This window comes from Mizuhopecten yessoensis, unplaced genomic scaffold (assembly GCF_002113885.1).
Source record: "Mizuhopecten yessoensis strain PY_sf001 unplaced genomic scaffold, ASM211388v2 scaffold29, whole genome shotgun sequence".
NCBI lineage: Eukaryota > Metazoa > Mollusca > Bivalvia > Pectinida > Pectinidae > Mizuhopecten > Mizuhopecten yessoensis.
The window spans coordinates 455232-477135 of record NW_018403342.1 but is presented as its reverse complement, the minus strand read 5'-3'; the positions used below and the strand labels follow the sequence as shown (position 1 = coordinate 477135).

At 33.1% G+C, this 21904-nt stretch overlaps 1 protein-coding gene across 2 annotated transcripts in view; it reads right to left on the bottom strand.

Annotated features, from left to right (window-relative positions):
- LOC110443254 overlaps nucleotides 1–21545 on the bottom strand; it is a 92962-nt gene extending 71417 nt beyond the window's left edge. The window contains exons 1-6 of one of the 2 annotated variants that reach the window (XM_021487767.1): nucleotides 20668–21545; nucleotides 10088–10376; nucleotides 6745–6857; nucleotides 3560–3627; nucleotides 2227–2459; nucleotides 286–483 (exon numbers count right to left, since the gene is read on the bottom strand). In XM_021487767.1, the coding sequence (XP_021343442.1) occupies nucleotides 286–483; nucleotides 2227–2459; nucleotides 3560–3627; nucleotides 6745–6857; nucleotides 10088–10376; nucleotides 20668–21498 (1732 nt within the window). In that variant the 5' untranslated portion in view covers nucleotides 21499–21545. The remainder of the gene's footprint in view (nucleotides 1–285; nucleotides 484–2226; nucleotides 2460–3559; nucleotides 3628–6744; nucleotides 6858–10087; nucleotides 10377–20667) is intronic. The other variant, XM_021488512.1, reaches the window with a different exon arrangement.
- Nucleotides 21546–21904: the final 359 nt, after the last annotated feature.

Genomic DNA, 21904 nt, shown 5'->3' with positions numbered 1-21904 from the left:
GAAATGAACACGTAGTAATAGTGCTGTAAGACTGTTATTGCATTTATGGAATCGCTGTTAAGATGTTCATCATTTTTTTCCGTTATCAACATTGAATGTGGGAATATTTGTTTTAAAAGACATTGTAGGGATTTCCCCAATGCTGTGTAACACGTATTCAACTTTATTTCCATTATTCAAACAGTATGTGATCAAGCATATTCAATATCGTAATAGATGTTTTGTTGTCTAATTAAGTTTTAAGGTGCGATGTTAGTTCAACTAACCTTGTAAAGCAATACCTACCTTTTGTATTCGGATTATTAGTACCAGACTGAAGTAAAGGGATATTTTGTTGTGCGCCTACATACAGAGATGCGTGACCAATCACGTCAACTTTGTCAGTGTACAGTGAGTTAGATTGCTTTGCAGTTTCAACATTAGTTTTGTAAAGAGTAGGTGTTGGTGTTATGTCGATTATATTTGATTTTGTCCATGATGAATCTGTGAAAAAGAAAAATTAGTCAGATGTTCAACGTCGTTTAACTGTAAAACACGGTGGCTGACTTAGGGCATTCAAATCAGTTACGTATATGTTAACCTTTCATGCAGAGCAGATGCACTAGGAGTTTTCATACCATGAACAAGGTATTATTTCGCATTCCACTATATTAAATACTTGAACCTGCTTTTTGCATTCTATCTGGTCTCAAACTAAACAAAATATCAAAACACCTTCCTGTATCCAGATATATGTTCCCAAATGATTTCCTAAATCAGTCGCCGTAAGTTGTGAACAACAACCAATAATTAAAAGTACAGATGTTAGATTGTGAAAAACAAATAATGTTAATCAATACAAATGCTGGCATGCTTTAAACATGCATTTTCATGTAATTATATTGGTACATGTACATGGTGCTCTTGAAATAAAATCTACATTTTAACTAATTCTAAGTGAACAATTATATTAGCAATAACTCTTCTAAGTGCATAGTTCTATTTCTAATTCCTGAACACATCTAATTGCGCACAGGAGGGCAGCATACCTAGAGAAGATTCTTCATCCAAAGACTGTTCAATAGACTTTTTGTTAAGCTTTGTGGCCAGTTTGTTCAGGAGCCAAGCCCAGTCATCAAAAAATGGTTTTGGAGTGATCTTATTGACCGGTGAAGTATTTAGTCTTTCAAAAGGTTTGATTGTGGTTGTGGCCTCCCGTTGCAAAGTATTATCATCAACTGTGGACCGGGAAAATGCCTCGGCTGAAGTAGGATCTACCTTAAAGCCTCGTGACGACATCGTAGAGCCTACAAACGCAGCCGTAGTTGTAATCAGGAAGAGTTTGGAGCTGGTGGGCGTGATGAGACGTGTGTGCAGGCCGCTGTTCAATCGTGGGGTGCTGACAGAAAGCTCTGTGAGCAAGCGCGATACACTGTGAACCATAGGATACGACGTATGACGTAGAACATCACGTGAACGAATTGACGAATCAGACATAGACATAGACGGGTACAGTTCCAACGAAGAACCCTTATTTTTAGCACTTTCCACCACAATTTTCCTCTCCTCTGAAGAGGAAGTGACGTTGCAAATTTATTAATACAAAGTAACAAAAACAATTTTAGTATACATATAGTGAACAAATAAGGACAATTATCAAAAACACTTGTTCTATAAGCGGAAGCGTCACAAATATTTTCCCGTCAAATAACGCTTTTGTGAAACATGTACAAATTAACATTGAACGGTAAGTGCGGTATTAAGGTTGTGTGTTGATGCAGTTGCTGCGAAATGTTTTAGTAAAAGGACGTTTGCATTATAGTTAATACAAATCCATGTGTCAAAACGTTATTTTTTATTCAAGCTCAAAACCAACATACGTATATAACGCGACCTTACACAAATTCACAACAAGAAATAACTATATTGGATTTTGTTAATTCATTCGAACAAAGCAATTTGGTACATACAATGAATTTTATTAAGTTGTTAAGTTATGGATATTCTAAATGTAATTATAAGAAGTTCTAATGTTACTATGACTAAAAGCAATTAACATCAGGATGTGGAATAATACTGGTCTAATATAGTGATTCAGCGGAATATACAGTTTTTTCAATGTTGTGTTAATTCACAATTTAGGGTTGGTAACGACCCGTACATAATACAAACGATGTGCAATGCATGAATATGCAGTTCATATATATATAGCAGTGCTGAGAAAAGATGAAACGGTATAGAACTTACCTTTAGGACGTTTCGGGTGATTGATATCGCCAGTTACCGGTATGGTTTCTACCCATATATCCATACTTTTAACGTACACGAGGAAATCACGAATAACGAGAAACAGTTTTGATTCCCGCACTAAGCGATCAGCCTTTCTTAGTATTAGATCCTCAATATGTTTAGGGTCACGGGTGTGGGTATTATCCACAAAATCCAATGTGAAATATAATCCAACCTTTCCGGAATCATCGCTAAAAGATAATTTAATTGATGATTTTTCATTAAAATGTCGATATGGGTTATCTGTAACTTATCCGGGAATTAATTCGAGTTTGTTAGTGAACAGTTTAATATCATATAAACACCTTTTCAAAGAATTTTGCCATAGCAAATAATATGTTGTATATTTGTGGAAGTTATGCTCCAAAATGTGACAGCAGCTATGTCAAATTAATATTAGATTCAAATACTCAAGAAGTAAATTTCCAAATCGGTCAAATTATGACATGATAAATTCAGTTGAGCACGGAAATGATTTAAACTGCTAAACTTTAAAGTGTTAAACATAATCAAACTAAAGCCAAAGCGATTTCATGGCATCAGATAATACAAACAATTGAAAAAAGGAAACTTTTGCGTAAGAATACGTAAATCTAATAAATAGCAAAGTTAAAAATAGGTTAAAACTTAAAACATCATTGATTATACAGGAAAACAATGTCTCTGCTTATTGCGTTGATCTTATAGACTCTAGTTATTCCCGCTTTGATAACTTTTTTTTTAGAAAATACTGTAAAAATTGAGTTTCACTTATTTCTATCTTATTAAATCATCATAGGATGCAATTGGTAATTTATTGATTTACAATAAACACATTGTATAAATTGAAATATCTTTGACAACGCAAATATATCCACACTGCAAACGTTTGCAAAGTAAAAAAAATACCAATAGGTACAAATGAAGATGCAAAGCTTAATTATATTTATTTCAAAGTTTTACCGAATACAATGATACTGGCACTTCAAACGAGCTATTTTGGAGATTATCATTTCGTTAAAGAAGCAGGTATATTGTATTTGTATGTATAATAAACTAATCAAAATAAATATAAACCCCGATTCATAAATAACTCATTTTAAAAACTTAAACCACAGTGAATGTTTACTAGACAAAGGTACGTGTATGATATGTAAAGTTAAAAAAGTTAAAAACTTTTTTTATTAGCAGTATAAATTGTATTTGTAATAGAGAAACTCTTTTATTTTAACTGACATGAATTTGATTGATTAAACATCGATTGACTATATATGATAATTTACAGATGATTCATAGTTAATATAATTCTTACCTCATTTTGATGATATGACATGTCAAGTAGAAATGGGAAAATTCACTGTACAGAAAATAATTCTCCATCTGAAAAATAAATCAGAGAGGGTGATTTAACTACATTTACATATTTTTATTATATCAATGCATATTCACTTTCTCAGATATTAACTCTCCACATATATATAGAAGATATTTAATGGTGTCTTCAGTAATAACAAATACATTTCACGAGTGTTGCTAATATTTTGATATTCACACGAGAGAAAAATATCAAAATATTAGCCACACTCGTGAAATATATTTGCAATTACTGAAGACACCATTTAATTTTCTATTAGTTACATTTTAATGCATAAAACATGAAAAAGTAATCCACTAAAAAAGGGCGGGAATCAGAAGCGTGATAACTAGCGCCATATTCTAATGAAGTCACGCTTGCCAACAAGTGTTATTGTCACACTGTGCAAATATCACTTTCGATATTTGTCACAGTGTAAATGTAAATTAAAGATAATTCTTCACCTGATATTTAAATTCGTCTGCACCTGTACGTTTAAAGAATAATTACGCAAACGATGAGCAACTACAGTGTATGTGTGTGTGTGTATTGTTGAGAGTACAAATGTTGATATCATTTTGAATAAAGGATGCATCGCCTTTTACCACGAGTTCAGAGTGTTGACCCCTTGGAATATACACTGTACTTATGTGTTTTCACTGTGATATATATTTTTTCCCATTGTTTTGACACTGTGGTATATTTTGTAATTTTATACTGACCCTGTGATATATATGTTGTTCATGTGTACTGGTGGGATAGTACATATTACCAAACAAGTAAACATGTTGCTAGATTTGTAAGTTAAAGAAACATATAACGAATTTGTCTGCACAGTTTATTATATTTGTAAAATGATGATATTGTTATCTTATGTAAAAGATGGAATTATTTGTTGCAAAAGTTCAGAAATGAATATAATCATGTAGGCCTTATTTTATAACACCAAACGATTAGGTTTCATAAATGACCAATTAGTATTCTACAGACATTATAAGCTATCACTTTTGGTTGATTACACCAGTAATACATGTATATCTGCCATAACAAAAGGCACAGAGAAAAATACAAAGAACACTACGGCAATTAATGAACTGAAAAGGGAACTGTGTACATGGTTCTCAAGTCTTTATTACATTGAAGTAATGACCCTTTCTCTATTCATCATTGTTTGACAATGGGACAAATTACAAATAATTAACCTAGCATTTGAAAGCCTTGTCAACAATAAATACTATCTGACCTAGTAGATCCACTATCAATCATATAATGTTGATATGTATGTTAAACGGGTGACCTGTCAACTTGACCTCTGCCCTTTAATAACAAAATAATTCACAAATTGTAATTTTAAATAAACCATTACTATGGTAATTATTTTCGGTAACTGATATAAGGCCAAAGGCATGTACATAATAATGAAATGTGTCGAGGTGGTCCAACCACAACAGAGGAAACGCAATAGATTAGGCCATGAGGACAGTGTCCCGTTAGACATTACTTAGTCCGAAAGGGTTTCTGATAAGTTTATATGATGTTTGATGTCAAACTTGTTTTACGAGGTAGGGTCAGAGATTGTATTTTGTGAGACTAATGTCAAACCATGTTTTGTAATGTTAATGTAGCGGGTCAGTGTGTGATTGTTTAGGTTGGGGATCTGACCATATTGTTGTATATATCTTATGTATTTTCATCTTGATTGTGAGGTAGGAGGTCAATCCAGGTGTTGTAAGTCATCCGCAAGTGGGTTTTGATCTTTTAGGCCAAAGTACATTTTACATGATAGAGTGTCAGACTGAATTGTATCGAGTAAAATGTCCGGCCGTTGTAGTTAGGAAAATAGATCATCCTAATATTTTAGATAGATGGGAGTCAGAGTTCGTTTCAGGGTAGTATACCAGAGCTCATATTGTGAGGCAGGGGTCAGACATTGACTTGGGAGGGATCAGACTTTGTTTTGTAGAATAGGGGAACCGACAGTATTTTATGAGGGTGACAGACTCAATATCATGATGAAACGGGTAAACATCCGTTTTTGTAAGGTAGACATCAAGTCGAATAAAATGAGGCAAGAAATCAAACTATACGTTATAAGATCGGTGGTCGGATCTTGATTTGTGAAGTAGTGATAATATTTTAACTATTGTAACCTGAAACTCTAATTGTGAGGTAAGGGTCAGACTTGAATCAAATAAAAAAATAATAGATAATAAGATATACAAATGTCTGCAAGTGGCAATCCACAAGGACATTTCTGATATCAAAGACGCAGGACAAAAACGATATCTATCTTGAACCCCAATCAACGACTATGCTCTCCGGATGCATGGTAGTTTCCTGAACCGCGTGTGCTGCCTCGTCAAATGTTTTACAGTGTACATTACAGCGGGTTGTTTAGGATAAATATATTGTATAAAGAAAAAATCCTGGATAGTTAGCAGAGCATTCTTATGATACATCGAGTGTATTGTTTCACAATATTAAGTGTATACAAAACAGACGACTTATATATGTACATGTGTCAAATTATATTAAATGCCGACATATGCCATTAACATAACACATTTATGCTGGTTCAGTGCTAAAATATAATGTATTAACACACACACGTTTTGGTTCTGAAACTCACTGTTTTAGCATTACTATACATAGGTATTTTATCTGAGCCGTTGGCCCATAAAACACATTGTAATTTAATCGAGAGACGTAAAAGTACCACACGTCCCCTTTGGCGACATCCTTGTATACTTAACATCAAACCTAAGAGAAAAAGACGTGTCTACTTCTTCACATAGGTAACGTCCAGTAGAACCAAATTTGTTATCAATTAACGTATAAGTATTCCCTTTATACCATTATAAAAGTATTTTGTCAAGTAAAGGTGAAGCATACGTACAAACGTACCACAACATTGACTGCTTTTGCGGTGCAGGTTAGCTGAGAAATGTTCGTAGTAGTAATTAATCTGCCCACTTTATACATACAATACGAGAACATCAAAGATCTTAAATTTAACGCAATCGTAAACTAAGTTTACATATGAAAAATAGTTTCAGACTTTCCTGAAGTGTTTAACATTCGTCATGTTGCATTAATCTACTAAATACGATCCCTGTAGAAATGTACATATACAATATAATCACCTCATCGCACATTGGTTCACCAATGGACGCAAACTCTTCGGTTTTCCTGTCCTTCATCAGACTTGTGAAATTTCGATTGTCGATTGTGAGGGTGATATGGGCTCGTAGGATTGCTAAAAAATAAACAAATTTAAGTACAAAAATAACCTATATTCACGAAAGTAAGAGTTATGATAACGTTTGTAGTATATAAACAAAACAAAAATAAATTAGTGTTACCGACATATGTAACTTTTAACTCTTGATTTAGGCCTGTATCTGTAACATAGCGTATAGCAGTATACAAAAGTAAGCTTAAAATATAAAAAACAATATATGACAATATCAAATTACAAAAGAAATTAACAAACTAAACAGAAGGATGGATAGTCCCGGTTTGCATGGATTTGTAAGAATAATCATGACATGATCATTTTATAATCAGGGCATCAAATGGTATTTTTATAAAGAGACTGTTATATATCCAAATAAAAGAATATAAATGACAATACTGAGATTTATATGAATTTCATACTGATTATTGCATTAAATTAACATGTGTACGTGTTAATAAATGAACTAAAAACGTGTTGTATCATGCAGTTCCTAGTTATCAGAAAATCGACAGGCAAAAAAATGAAAAAAAAATCTAGAATATACGAAGGTATTAGTCACATTTCCAGCAAAAATTCTAAATGGTCATTTATATAATATCACGACATTCATGGCTGTGATTCTTGTCATTTATGTAAAATGAAAGCAAACATTTTTCACCGCAAGTGACACCAAACGATTATGTAAATTCTAAGATGTCTTTTTCTCGTTTAAGACGTAACCTAAACATAGCTTGAGCTGGCCACCTCAGCTGTGGCTCCAGAACTGATGATTAAGATTGGTGAACCTGACATGGGAATATAACTGTATGTGACGGGACTGTGACATACAAAACACATAGGTAAAGAAGGATCACAAAGCCCTAACGCGGTACGTGCGCGTTATCAGACAGCTGACATCTTATTTTTGCCTTAATGAATACACCTAACCTAACCTATTTTATTAAAAATAGTTTAGAAACGAACTCAAATAGATAGCTAATTTATGTATCACATCGTCACATTGAAAGTTAAAATCATCTTGTTTTTTTCTCTGGGTTTCTCGGAAATTAAGGAGCATCTAAAATAACTCAATATGGCTTGGCAGTTAAGATAATGTTTGGCGACCGAACCTGGACCTGTCAGTCGTGAGGTCTGGACTATTGGACTGGTTCAAACAGTTAAGCTGGTAGGACAGATTTGCTTCGCCACGATTTCTAACCCCGAAACGACCTCTTCCTTGAGTGAGAACTCGTGCTAAAATTGCTGCGTTTGCAACACGTTTTTTCACCCCTGCACAAAATTTCACCCGGGTGAGAAATCGTGTTATGAGTATGCATACTATCCGTTGTAATTTGTACGAACACTGCAGGTTTGTCTCTCAGTCTATCGATGAGACAGCAATAGTATAATAGTTTAATAAGGTTAATATCATTAACCAAACAAAACTTACCATAGATATGTTCACGCAACAAAGGTGGTAGATGCTGATGATTGTTTCGTCTGTCTCTTAAGATTTGGGGATAGAATGTGCTCATTTTTACAGTTCTTTGGTTAAAATGACTACCAACACGTATCCACAATGTCATTTCGAATGTAAACTTGCATTTGTTAAATTACCTATAGACATTTCGGATTTGCTCTTATCAATAGTACTTCTACATTCACGAGAGAGCATGCACTAAGTAACTGTACTGCGGTAAATCACAAAACAACTTTACTGTTTCCCAGGTTTTGGGGACATAACTTTCATCTCAGCCTGAAACCTAGTCTCTATGACTTGCACAAAGCTTTAGTTTGACCACATTTTCACAGGGATTCGCTTTACCTGTGTATTTACTAATTATTTTAAAATGAAGTCAGACTAGTGTGAATGACAAATATTAACGTAAGGTATCTGTATCAGAATAGTGTGAACATAATTCATAACTTTGAGTTATTATTTTCTGCTGTTACCTAATACACAAAAATACATTCGTTTCCAATAAATTATCTGCGATGATATGGAAGGCCAAAGATTCTAAGCGGATTTTCATTAATAAAGGTCAATTATTATATTCATACAATCATAACAATAAACATATATATGAATCAATACATTTTTTAGGTATTCGCAGGATCTGTCATATCAGGCGCTAACCACTAGTACTATGCCACATGGCTAATATGTCCCAGTGTGTGTATGTCTGAGTGTGTGCTAGAGATGTATTGTGTTTTGTTTGTAGTGGGACCGTGCTTCCAGGGTTATCATTTATAGTTCCACCTCACTTGAATAATATAGCAAAGATACCGTTACATGTACATTTACCCCCCGAACCATTTTATACTCCACTTGGGTCGTTGGAGTTGAAATAGGATCAATCGTTTCCCTTGCACATGCCGATGTTACATAAGCGTATAGGATATGCCTTGCTGTAACATATACCTTTAAAAACCCGTTTGTATGTCATTTTACAAAGCGGAGGCCTTTTGCAAATGTATAGTCGACAGAACTTGGGAGAACATAGTTTATAGTTTTGAAATGTTCTTATGAGGATGATGCCACCTGCAGTAATTTCAAATTTGCAAATGTGACATAAGGCATGCAGACTAAGGTCATAGATACCGCAGACACCTGGATGTGAAGGAATTTAGAACGACATGCTGGTATAATTTACAATGAAACCACACACAGCTTAAGTAGTAAACCGTTCAAAATGTTTTGTCGTATGATAATAAGGCTATAAAGGACCAAGTGGTAGGTAAATAAAAGGATCAGTAGGTTAAGAGATGGTAGGTGACGTATGTTCATACATCCCAGGGGGTTGGGTGTAAACTGGTCAAATGTACCACTTAAATTTTGGTTTTCGTAATTTTGTATATTTTTTGAGGTTAGAAAATTATTCTTAAGAGTTCATGATTTTCTTAATGATTTAGTAGAGGTTATTTCAATTTAATTTTGATAAATCGACAAAACAATTACGACAATTACTCCCATATGGTTAAAAGCTTTTAAATTAAATTAAATGTATTGATCTGTTTCATCTTAAAGATTGATCTTAATTATATATACAGGGACACGTGGCACACAACGCTAATATCGTAATGGTAGAAAGGGAGGGGGAATAAATAGTGATGGTGATGGGTTGACGTAGACCTATTATTGTTTAGCAGAGGACAGAAGGAAACGTCTCTAGGTAACCCATATTACATGCTTTATACCACCCTATGGTGAAAAATACTAGGTAAGTTTAATATCTAAATACAGAATATAATACAATGAGACAAAGTACCTTTGTGATAGGCGAAGTACAGGGCGATCCCAACAATGACAGACAGCGCAGCTAATACAGCGATTCCCATCAATATCACCACAATAGTGTTCCTCCTTCGCAAGGTTTTGTCCACCGACTTGGTCGATGCAGTTGATCCAAAGGAGGAACGCTTTCCGTAACTACCACTTGAGTCCCAATCAGTTTTATCCTTGTCAGAAGATTTTGACAAATCCTCCTCAAACACACCCATAAGTCCCATTCCATAACCTTTCCCCCATGTCGGTATGTAAGTGTTCCTTAGTGCAGGCTGTAATAAAAAATAAAAAAAGGTTATTCAAACCGGAATTTGTAATTCCATACGGCGCCGAATTTGCGTTTATGCAGAATAAGAACTATCCGTATTGTATTAAATTCATAGTTTCTATAAGTTATACACTATGTGTACAATGTAACTACATGTAGAACACGTGATTACAAATGTCAACCACAGAGCATCTAATGGTAAGTAATGTTTAACCGATAGCTCAAAATTTACTGATAATGACTAAGTTATTCCGTTTCTACTCATAATGCCCGTGATATAAATATGAATGCAATATATACTTTTGCAATTTTTCAAGGTGCAGAATATCTAAAATTTGATCAAATTATTGTAGCCCACCATGTATAGTTCATATTGAATAATATAGGTTACATTTTTGCTTATGCTATGAATAGGAGAGAATACATCTCCTGTCTTGATAACGTCTTTACCCATCATGATGTCATTAAATCAAAAATGTAATTTACGTTTACATATTTGAACTATATATGTATGTTGTTACTTATTGGAACCATTTTAAATAATATGATATGCGCTAATGTATTTCAACACAAATCGAATTTAGAATGTGAAAAATATTCAGTGAAAGCAACATTTTGCCTTGTTTATTTCAATTATATTTTTCCTTGATCACCATACAATATCTCCCCTTAAATTGAAGTTATGTTATAGTGATTTAAATCTTACAACACAGAATTACTTGTTAATCATAGGATTGTTCTTAAAAATCAGGCTTTGAAAGGGAATCTGAGCTTGCTATAAACAAAAAATAGTGCAGTTGTATAATGGGCAAAAACAGTACTAGATAATTTTTCATCAATGACGCATTACTTGGCGTTTAGACAGACTATTCTAAGTTTGTGTTACCATCAAGCTCAATGTATTTGCATTGTAACTTTTCATATTAAAGCAAAAAACAAAGATTGACTGCTTTTATTGTGAAATCGTGAATATAACCGATCAGTAATTTGTTAATGACAGTTATTACGAGTTGTGTCTCCACCTGTTTTGTAAATCTTTAACAACAGTTGAATGTGTGTTTAGAAGAATGCAATAAGACGTAGGGAATCATAATCTCAATTAAAAATACTTCAGGTAAAAACAACCATGACTGCAATAATCAAGTTAATTTGCCAGGGCCACATTTGTAAATCTACTGAGTGTTTGAGGATTCAAAGGATACAAAAGAAAATTGTTTAGATGTTTGTGCAAATCGCGTCATGACTCTTTTGTAAAACTGCAATTTCTCGCACAATAAATCAACAATAACACTTTATTCATTAATTAAATATTTATCATGATGTCAGTATTTATATAATATAATCTGTGATGCACGCGTATTGCAAGTCTCTACAGCACACACCATCACGTCCCCGGGCGTTACTGTGGCAGATACAGATTTGGCCATTGCCTTTTACAGACATTAATTATATCTTGTGTAGCATGTAGTCTGTTTCAATGGACATAAATTTGATTGGCACAGCGTTTGACAAATTAATGTCAGAATTAAAACAATATCGTATAATTGTAACAGGTATAAACAAGATATTTATCTGTAAAATGTGTCAAATGTGACGACGTTAAATGATAAATGTGATATGTTGATATTTTAATGCAACACGTCATGAATGCAAAATATCCTTAGTTTCAGCAACTTGTAATTATGTGTAATTATGTGCAATAGATAAGACACCAAAACGGAAAAAATAAAATCATAACTCCATCCACACAAAAGGCGGGAAACGTAACCAGATGTTCCGGGACATTAGCATATTCTAGACTACATTTGGCACCCGCCATATCTACTATAAAATCAAGAAAAGTACGTTGGTAACAAGCAACCAAACAACCAAAACAATAAATATAGAAATAAATACTATGGTTTTCAAGATTACATGACAACCCTGAAAATAAACTGCAACGAGAATGAAGCAGCTTAAGTAGAATACCATACGTTATTAATACATTATACATATGACGCATATATCCAGAACAAAATCGAGGATTAGAACAAATCCGAAAGTAGAAAATAACAAACATATAAAAGTGATATGTAGAAAGTCTCAAATTGAAAATATTGAGGAAACAGCTACACAGCTGGAGTCAGACGCTGTGTATGGAAACCGTAGGACATATACACATGCAATTAGGTACATGTAGTAACCCTTCGTTAGGAAAACAACAAAGAACAGAAGCCGTGATTTTTATTGTTGTTAAATACTGAAGCTGTGAATTATAAAGTTGGAAGGTATTGGGGATATTCAAAATCACTCACTTTAGTCAATGCAATACCAGCAAAATATAATTATATCAGTACATTACCAAAACTTTTGATGAAAAAGTTCCTACCTTACATGAAGTATTATCATTTTAATACTCCTTTTCGATATTGTCTCTGTAATTTTGATGAACAGACTAATTGTTTGATCGGCATTAGGCGCCATTACATAACCCCCACCACCTTCAACCACAAAAAAATGCCCAAGTCGAGCGATTGCGAAGTATCATTGTGCCTAATCACGTGATATCTTAAGTCTAATCAAAGTAATGACAAAAACGGTTGTATAAATGATAGAATGTTCTACCTAGTAAGTAAAAGTGTAAATGTTTAACATTATTCAGCATATACTAAATCATCTGGATAAACCATAACAATTAACAGGTGACTTACCGTTCAAAGAAATATGGGACAATATATGTCGTAAATAGTTTACAAATGCATCTACATGATGCGAAAATTAAAATATTAATAGGCTGATATGTAATTTATTGCATCGCACGTTGACAGTATAGTAATTTATTCCGCTTAATACCACACATTATGGTTGGATACCATAGTCCATCCTTTTATCAGAGTTAATATAATTCATATTATGTTGACATTTCTAGGAGGACGCGGGATATTTTGTTTCTGGTTAATATAAACCTGTCTGAACGGATGATTTCAATATATGATTTTTATGACACCCTTTTTGAGGTCTTTATGTCATCAATAGTTTTATAGACAACGAAATCCGCTGATGATGGGGCAACTTAAGAAAGAGATTCACTGCTGGCACACTGAAATGTCATACGTATACGGTAGAGCATTTCACCCGATTACAGTAGGTCCCTTTCAGGCAGTGACAAGAGAGAGACAGAAGGGGAAGGAAGAGTAGATGGGAGGCCAAGGACAGTCCTGCAAAATGTCATTAAATGTCACTGAAATGTAACATTAAGAAACCTTTCTTTTAACCAGAGGCCATCTTAATGTTAGTTGTTGCATTTTACGATTTTGTAATGGAACACAACTTCGTTTGTTGCATGTACAAATTGTATTCTTGATTAAGGTATCAAATACTTTAATACAATTAAGCGATGACATCAATTAATTTGCATGACAAATATCAACCTCCATATTTGATAAATAAATAAATAATAATAAATCACGTGTGTTTGACTTACGTTAATCATACATTTGGATGTTTCCGCAAACATGTAGTCCGACTTTGGACAGGCTTCGGTAGGTTTGAATATTAATATGAAGATAATGGTAATAGCGCTTAGAAATAATCCAAGTACAAGCTAGTATTTATTTGATGTACAAGAGTACAAATATTTATGTGCTTTCATACAGTACAAAGCTACTCCATTGAAGAGTATAGGATGACCTAACCTTTAACACTACACTAGAGAGGCCCGCTTTCTTCATCATATTTCTGACAGTCCCTTTGACATTTATTTAATTTTGTAGCTAATACTGAATACATTAACTGTCCCACCTGAATTAAATACCATTGTACTTACCGGGAGAAACCACAACACGAGAACTAGAATTAAATATCACAGTTACTTAATGTAGTAACTACACTAGGGGACTTCATGTTCATTGAAAAATACAATTTATCAAGTGCATATTTAATTTTAAAAAATAAAACGCATACACATGTACATGTTGTGCTAGGAATAATATTCAATTACAGCTTTTTCTGATTTCAATTAAACATTAATATGTCAACACAATTTTCCATATACTTTGGTCACATGGTGATTCTGTGAACAATGAAAAGTTTACATCGTTATTATCTTTATATTTGAATTAAGATAATGTACATGGTCATTATTCAATATACATGTATTACCTTCTTGGATTTATAAAACAAATATATAGTGAAAAAATATATGCAATAAAATAGAAACAAATCAAACCTAGCTACAAAAGCTGGATCAGCTGTCATTTAGTCATTTTTACATAAAACATAGAAAACATAACACTGATACATAAAGAGAAAGGCTAGCACCTGTAACGTTATATTACTCGTTCTACATCGTATTACCTTCCTAGTATTATCTTTGGCATAGCTTACCGTTTTTATAATAAGATTAATATTGTAAACCATGACTGTTTGCCTTTTTATAGTGACGATATTGCTTTCATTTAATAATATTATAACAACAATAACTTACGATTGCAAATACCATATCTATTTATGCTCATAGCTATATAGTTGTTTTTTTTGAAAGTCATGGATCATGCTTAATACATTTGAACCAATAGGCTGGTACACCTTATAAACCCCCAGTTATGATGGTTGGAATGTGAGAGTCCGATTTTGAGGACGTTTAAAAAAGGGTATATTTTCACGGCATTAACATTAGCAATACAACTGCTGTTTGTTTTCAAATAAAATTACATAATTTTATTTAGTGTTAACTTCTAGGGTATATAGATGAAAATGTAAAATGCTTTCTGATGGCAGATCATATTTACTGTGATAAATCAGTAAGTGTCCTCTTTTGATGTAGTGTTTTAAACGTTATCATCGCGATAAAATATTGAATCGTTACATGTTTGCCTATAACCCATATGACATATAAACCCGCCAACAGCACTGATGCACCTGTATCGTTCTTAGTACACGTGTTGATGATGCAATTTTATAGATTTAATACAACCTTGAAAGTGAATATATAATTTGCAATTATGATAAACAATAATTCGCTTAGATGCTCTTCATAAGTTAAATTTGAATGCAGAATATTTCAACAGAGATGCTTCATTAGTAGTTTTCATTCAGTCTGATTATGTTTATTTGAATTATTTAGAATGTGCTACTACAAAAATAATCTCATTTTTCAGAAACTTGTTGAGGTGTATATGCAACTCACTTAATTATTAAAACAAGAGTAGATTTTCCTAGCTTAATACACATATACATGTATGTATGTTTACTGAAGGTTATATTAAAGGATACCGTTCACATTCTTTGTGTTGTAGACAATCCTAGACATTGTTTAAGTGTGAAAGCATTTTAATACATTCATAATTTATTTAGACTAATTCAAAATTATTCCATTCATGAAAGGACATGAAATGCTAATGAACTGCTCATATAAGCTTTCTTTTGAAAACTTTGTCTGCTTCTTAATTTCTATTGTCAGAAAATAGGAGATGATCAAATCTTATGAATTCTGTGGTTTGAATGTAAAGATACTTCTATAATTTATTGTAATATTCGAATAGTTCAAACGCAAAAACAGCTCTGTAACTTTATATTTTAGGTAAGCTTCTAGAGTCTACTAATCTCCTACAGGGAGTACCCACTAGATATGCGCGTCGCTGTCAGGTAGTATATTTGTTATTAGAAACACACAGCTAATTGTAGTCATGGCACTCTGATCCAAATCGCTAAAATAATGCCCGCCATTACTCTTTAAAATACTCCTGTGTTCGATATGGCAAGACAATATAAGGAATGGTGTCTAGCAAATATATAATCAAACTTAACAGTATGACATCTTCAGTAGTTAAGGTTCTTGAAAGCTGGCACATGTTTATTTATTTATAAAACGGACATCTGAATATTAAATGAACGTTCATCGGGGCATTTTACTTGGTTAGGTGTTGCCCTAAGACGAGAAAAACCGATTGCACGTGATATATCAAACTCTTGATGGAAGGGGAGTATACTGCTATGATAATACATCAAACAGTAACTGGAAGATGAGTTCCACATGTAGTGAAAGAAATCAATGTTGTTGGAAACTCCGGGTTTTTTTCGCCAACAGTATTTTGTTGGATTCGTTCTAATTTTTTCGATTTCACTTTAACAGGACTTACGTTTATTCATAGACTAATTTGACTGCAAATTTTATTTTTATTATCAAACAGGCATTTATTTTATAGATATATATATTGATAAATTCTGCATTCAGCTGAGAATGGATACTTATTAAGCTTCCATTCAAATTTTTAAGAACATCTTTTCAAGAAACGAAATCAAACATTCTAACACGGAAACAGGCGATTATGACTCAGTCGTATACAAAAAAAGAATACATAATTAGCCCGTAGTATTATAATAATTAACATGTTCACGACGAGTAAGTATGTCGAGGTCATCAAGTGTGAAAACATAAAGCCGAATGTTGTTTACAACGAACAAATAGGCATCGGTAAATGTTTCAGAAATAACACAAATAAAATCTATTAAGCAGTTCTTAACTCCCAATCTGGTATAACCTACTTTTTGGTATGGGCAAACATATTTTGTTGTCCGAAAATGGTTTGATCGGGGTGTTAAAAATGTTCGTGATCTATTAGAGCAAAACAATGTTTTTTTAACTATTATAAATTTTAAACTGGAATACAATATAAACTATAGAAACTAGAAATTTCTTGATTTATCATAGTATATGCCAGTCTATTAGGCAATGTTGTAAACAATTAAATGATAACTTAACTGCTGAAACAACTTTGGAGAGGCCCTTCATACCAAGTCATATTTATATTATCATAAAGAAAAAAAAGGTTGTAAAGACATGAATGACATATTAAATAGTAAAATTAAATTAGTAAATACAGCTGAAAGAAAATGGTTATTGAAAGAATTTTCAGAAATATAGATTGGAAAAGTTCATATAGTATTGTCTTTAAAGCTACAAAAAACACAACACTGCAATGGTTTCAATACAGATTACAAAATTGTATCCTACCAATTAAAAACTAGTTAAATACTATTGGGATGTCAAATGACAATATCTGTAATATGTGTAAAATACAAATAGAAACTACAGAACATCTTTTCTGGGAATGTCCACAGTCCTTAAAGCTATGGCAAGATTTAAAAGAGAGATTATTAATCAGAATAAGGAAAATCATTGATTTTAAGTTGGAAACAATACTTTTTGGAATTACTGAAAATGCTCCTATGCCCATTAACTATATTATTTTGTATACAAACTATTATATATATACTGTTTCCAGAAAAACCCCAGAAGTTAAGTTTAAATGGTTTGAATGAGTTTCTTGCATTCAGATATAATATTGAGAAAGCTTTATCAGTAAAAAAAATTATACAATGAAACATTTGATCAAAGATGGATGGAATGGAAGGATTTATTTGGGATTCTTTTGTTTACTACAATTTGTCTTTTTGTTGATTGATATTTCTCTCTCCAAAATCAAATACAATACGGGTCAGTAGAGTGCATGTTTTCTGGTGCTTATATGGATACATGCAATAATGGGCATGTATGTTTATATTTACATGCATGTGTACGTATGTTAGTGCATGCAGACTTGCTGATGTTAGTGTGTATGTACGTGCATGTGTATGCATGTATGTATGTACGTTTGTAGGTCGTAGGAGTGTATGTTATGTACGTATGTATATGTGTGTGTATAAGTGTTTTGTTTATCTTTAGTGATTATGATACTGATGTATATGTAAACACGTCTGGATGTGTGTGCTGTGTGTGAAATGTACAAATGTTTTATTTCCCAATCAAATTTCTGAATGTTATATTGATGAAAAAATGTTATGAAATCGAAATATTTGAATTTAGATAAAATTAACAGAGAAAAATGAATGAGAGCTCTCCTGTGTGAGGACACCATATTGTTTAGGGGACTGACTCCAGGGCTCCCCAACCCTGGCAGTTCGTATCAATTTATTTATATATATCTGTATAAACTTATCAGTATTATATATGAATATAATATTTGGCGGGGGGAAATAAAATATTTGAAAAAAAAAACCCCCAAAAAACAAACAAACATATAATCGATTATGATATGAGTTTCCAAACATTAATCAACATGTACCGTTGCGAAGGAACACTTATTCGAATTATACCAAAAAGAAGAAGACGAAGAAGATTTTGGTGGTAGTCGTAAAAGTAGTAGTAGTAGAAGTAACAGAAGTAAAAGTAGTAGTAGTATTAGTAGCTATATAAAAAGTAGTAATAGTAGAAGAAGAAGTAGTAGTGGCAGAAGGAGTATAATAAGTAGCAGTAAAAGAAGAAGAAAAAGAATACGAAGAAGAACCTTGCATGTTTACAAGACACAAATATCAATATTATTAGCAATAGGGTTGTTATTTATTTATAATATGCATGAAGTAATATCAATAAGATCTATTTAAGCATTGAACTATTTTTGTATGGTATTCATGATCTATTTGAATGACACAGCGTTGCAAGCAAACATCATACATACCCTACAAAAACAGTTTAATACTTATATTTTCGTTTTCTCTGCCTTTTATGTTCGTTCTTAACTTAAAAGATATATTTAAAATTTAACATTCCCGCCTTATCGACAGTCCACACCAATTTGTTCAATAGTTGTAACAGCGTGTTGTCACGTGCTGATTGGCAAACAAAGAAGTACTTTGAAATGTTAACAAACACAATACAATTGCGTATGATATGTCTATATGGTTAGGATAAATACAGTGAACAGCCTAATCTGACCTTGCCCTCCGCGAGGGAGTTATTGTTGGAAATTGAATGAGCAGAGAGAAAAATTCGAATTTGTGAAGAATCCAGGCGTGAATTAGTTTGTTGATTGTATGGGAACCTGACTACAGTCGGCAGATTCTAAAACAACCTCGTTATTTAACATGTTGTCAGAAACTGAGGAAACCGTGACTGATAGACGCATGATACTGATAGCGTTTGAAGCGTGTGATCTTGCGACAGAGCATAGGGGTTCGTTACAAATGTTTGAAATACAAATATGCCTTCAGGTCGGTGTTGTTTTTGCTAAGCACTATGTCTCGTGGAGCATGGTATTTAAAGTCCCATCAACGACACAGCTTCCAAATAGACTATACAGTGGCAATGCCATGAAAATGTAAATTTCAAAGTAATATATGCGTATTTAAAGTAATACGTGTTTGATTAATATGCAGCTTCGTGACTAATTGAACTTAAAGTTAGCAAAATGATAAAACTCATCTTAAATAAAAAAAAAAAATCATTCATCTAGTTCATCATAAGAAATGTTCGACTGAGCTGTGACGAACCAAATATGTTAATGTATTTCTCCCTTTGTAGTAGATGATGCAAATGATATATCTATTTGAGAAAAGCTCGTAAATTAATATCATTGGGCTTTTGAACAGATTACAATGAAATGTAACTTAAAATGTTATCTTACAGTAATCACGATTGCGTTGATTTGATTGCTACACTACTCTATAGCAGTGACCTGTCCAACGTGCGTACAATGACATTAATTTTACGATGGTACACTGGTAAAGCATTTAAGGAAATCAAGTGGTAATAACTAGCATATATAAATACAATTAAAACGCCATTAATGGTGACATTGTATTACACAACGCGACACATTATAAACAATTATAAGACTTATTTGTAAGTGGGGGTCTTTCGTTTGGTGTTTATGGTCACACAGGAGACATTCAAATGGTTTTTTTGACATGGTATATTTTGTGTAGCTCAATTAATCCGTTAGACCTGTTTTAAGCAATAGAATAATTTGTTTATTGCAAGCACCTAATATAATCTAAATTATGTATTTTCAGGTGTGAAATGTCACAGGGTTTTCAGTTTACAACTGGCAACTGACACTAGGAATTATTCATAAAAATTTAAGTTTTAATATTTCATTTTCAAGTGATGATACGTAGTGATTTTAGTAATAATAATACTATTATTTAACAACAAAATTATGATGATTTTAATTGATTCGTATCTAAAATTTTGAATAAATATATGAATACGTGAAAAAACATAACTGCGTTAGATAATCGATTATAATTATAGCTCTGATAATATCTCTTCAATTACTTCAATTACTTCATCAATACTATGAAATACAAAAAATAACGGATCTATACCCTTATATTCTATAAAGTTATGGAAATGATATTTACTGAGGTAATCTATGTTTCTCTTGAAAATGAGAGAATTTTAGATAATCTTATTTGATGAACATTTAACACGTTTATAGACAGATTTTAATTGATCTGTATCTACATGTACCAACCTTGAAAAAATCCTTATTGAACGAATCGTTCTTGTTTCCGAAAGGTGGATATTCCTTTCCATCATCGAAATCGAACTCCTGGTCCTGTGCTAACGCTGAGACAACATCCTTTAATTCCAACTGTTTGGTCCAGTTTTTATTATTTGGTGTCGAAGACTCCACATTGGATTTCGTATCTCCATCATCATAATGCTCCAACATTCGCAGATCAAGCACTTTTGTCCATTGATGTTTCTCCGGGTGTGCATTATCCTCGAAGTTCTGTTCACTCCAGGATGACCTCCTACTATCATCGATGTTGTCACTCAAAGGATTGCCTTCGATAAGTGATCCTGGAATAGAGTTATTAATGGATTTCACGTCCTCATCGTCCGGCATAAAGGCATTGTTGTCAAAGTCATTTGATCCTTTGTTCGGATGTTTTGGCGGGTAAGGATAATAAAGATTAAAATAATCATTGTCAAGTGAGTCATTGTTTTCTTCCTCCTCGGGTATATATGGTTCTGGAGGCTGATCCGTGTGATGATGGATCTCTGCGACAACAGGTTGCTCAATTTCTAGTCCAGCTGGCGTTATAGGAAAATTAGATGCACCGACTTCCTCGGGTTTTTGGAATTCCTCCTCTATTTCAAGGTTTTCTTCCGTTTCACTTTTTTTACGTTTACTTTCGTCCTCATTGTGCGACATTAACATTTTAATCCATTTGGGTTTTGTTGTGTCACTTTTTTCCGACGAAATTTTTCGATTTATCCAATTCCTCCAATTTTCCTTAAACTCCTTTTCTTGACCAGTGCCGAAAACTTTGAAGGGTTGTTTCTTTTGATCACCCATCTCTACAACGAAAACACAAAACTCCGGAACTGACTATCTGCACTGCATTTTGTTTCCTAACGTAAGCTCATATGTCCGTATTTAGTTCTTGGTTGAAGTTTGAGCTTACGCTACGCCTGGACGAATTTGACTAGGCTGTGCCTAAACAGTCACGCTTGAGAAACTATATCTGGCTACAGGTGAATATAAGTATAATATCTACAAAATTTGGTGAGCCCGGCTGACTGTGTTCTATAACGAAGATTCAGAAATAAATTTATTGCAAACCATGAATAATAAAACTTGAATTTTACTTCAGAATGAATCTTTTAAAGACACGACTAAACAGCAGACAAGTAACAGATGTATACAATACCCAGGCCTGGTTCGTAACGGCACTTCTTCCAAATATGCATATTCGTTAATA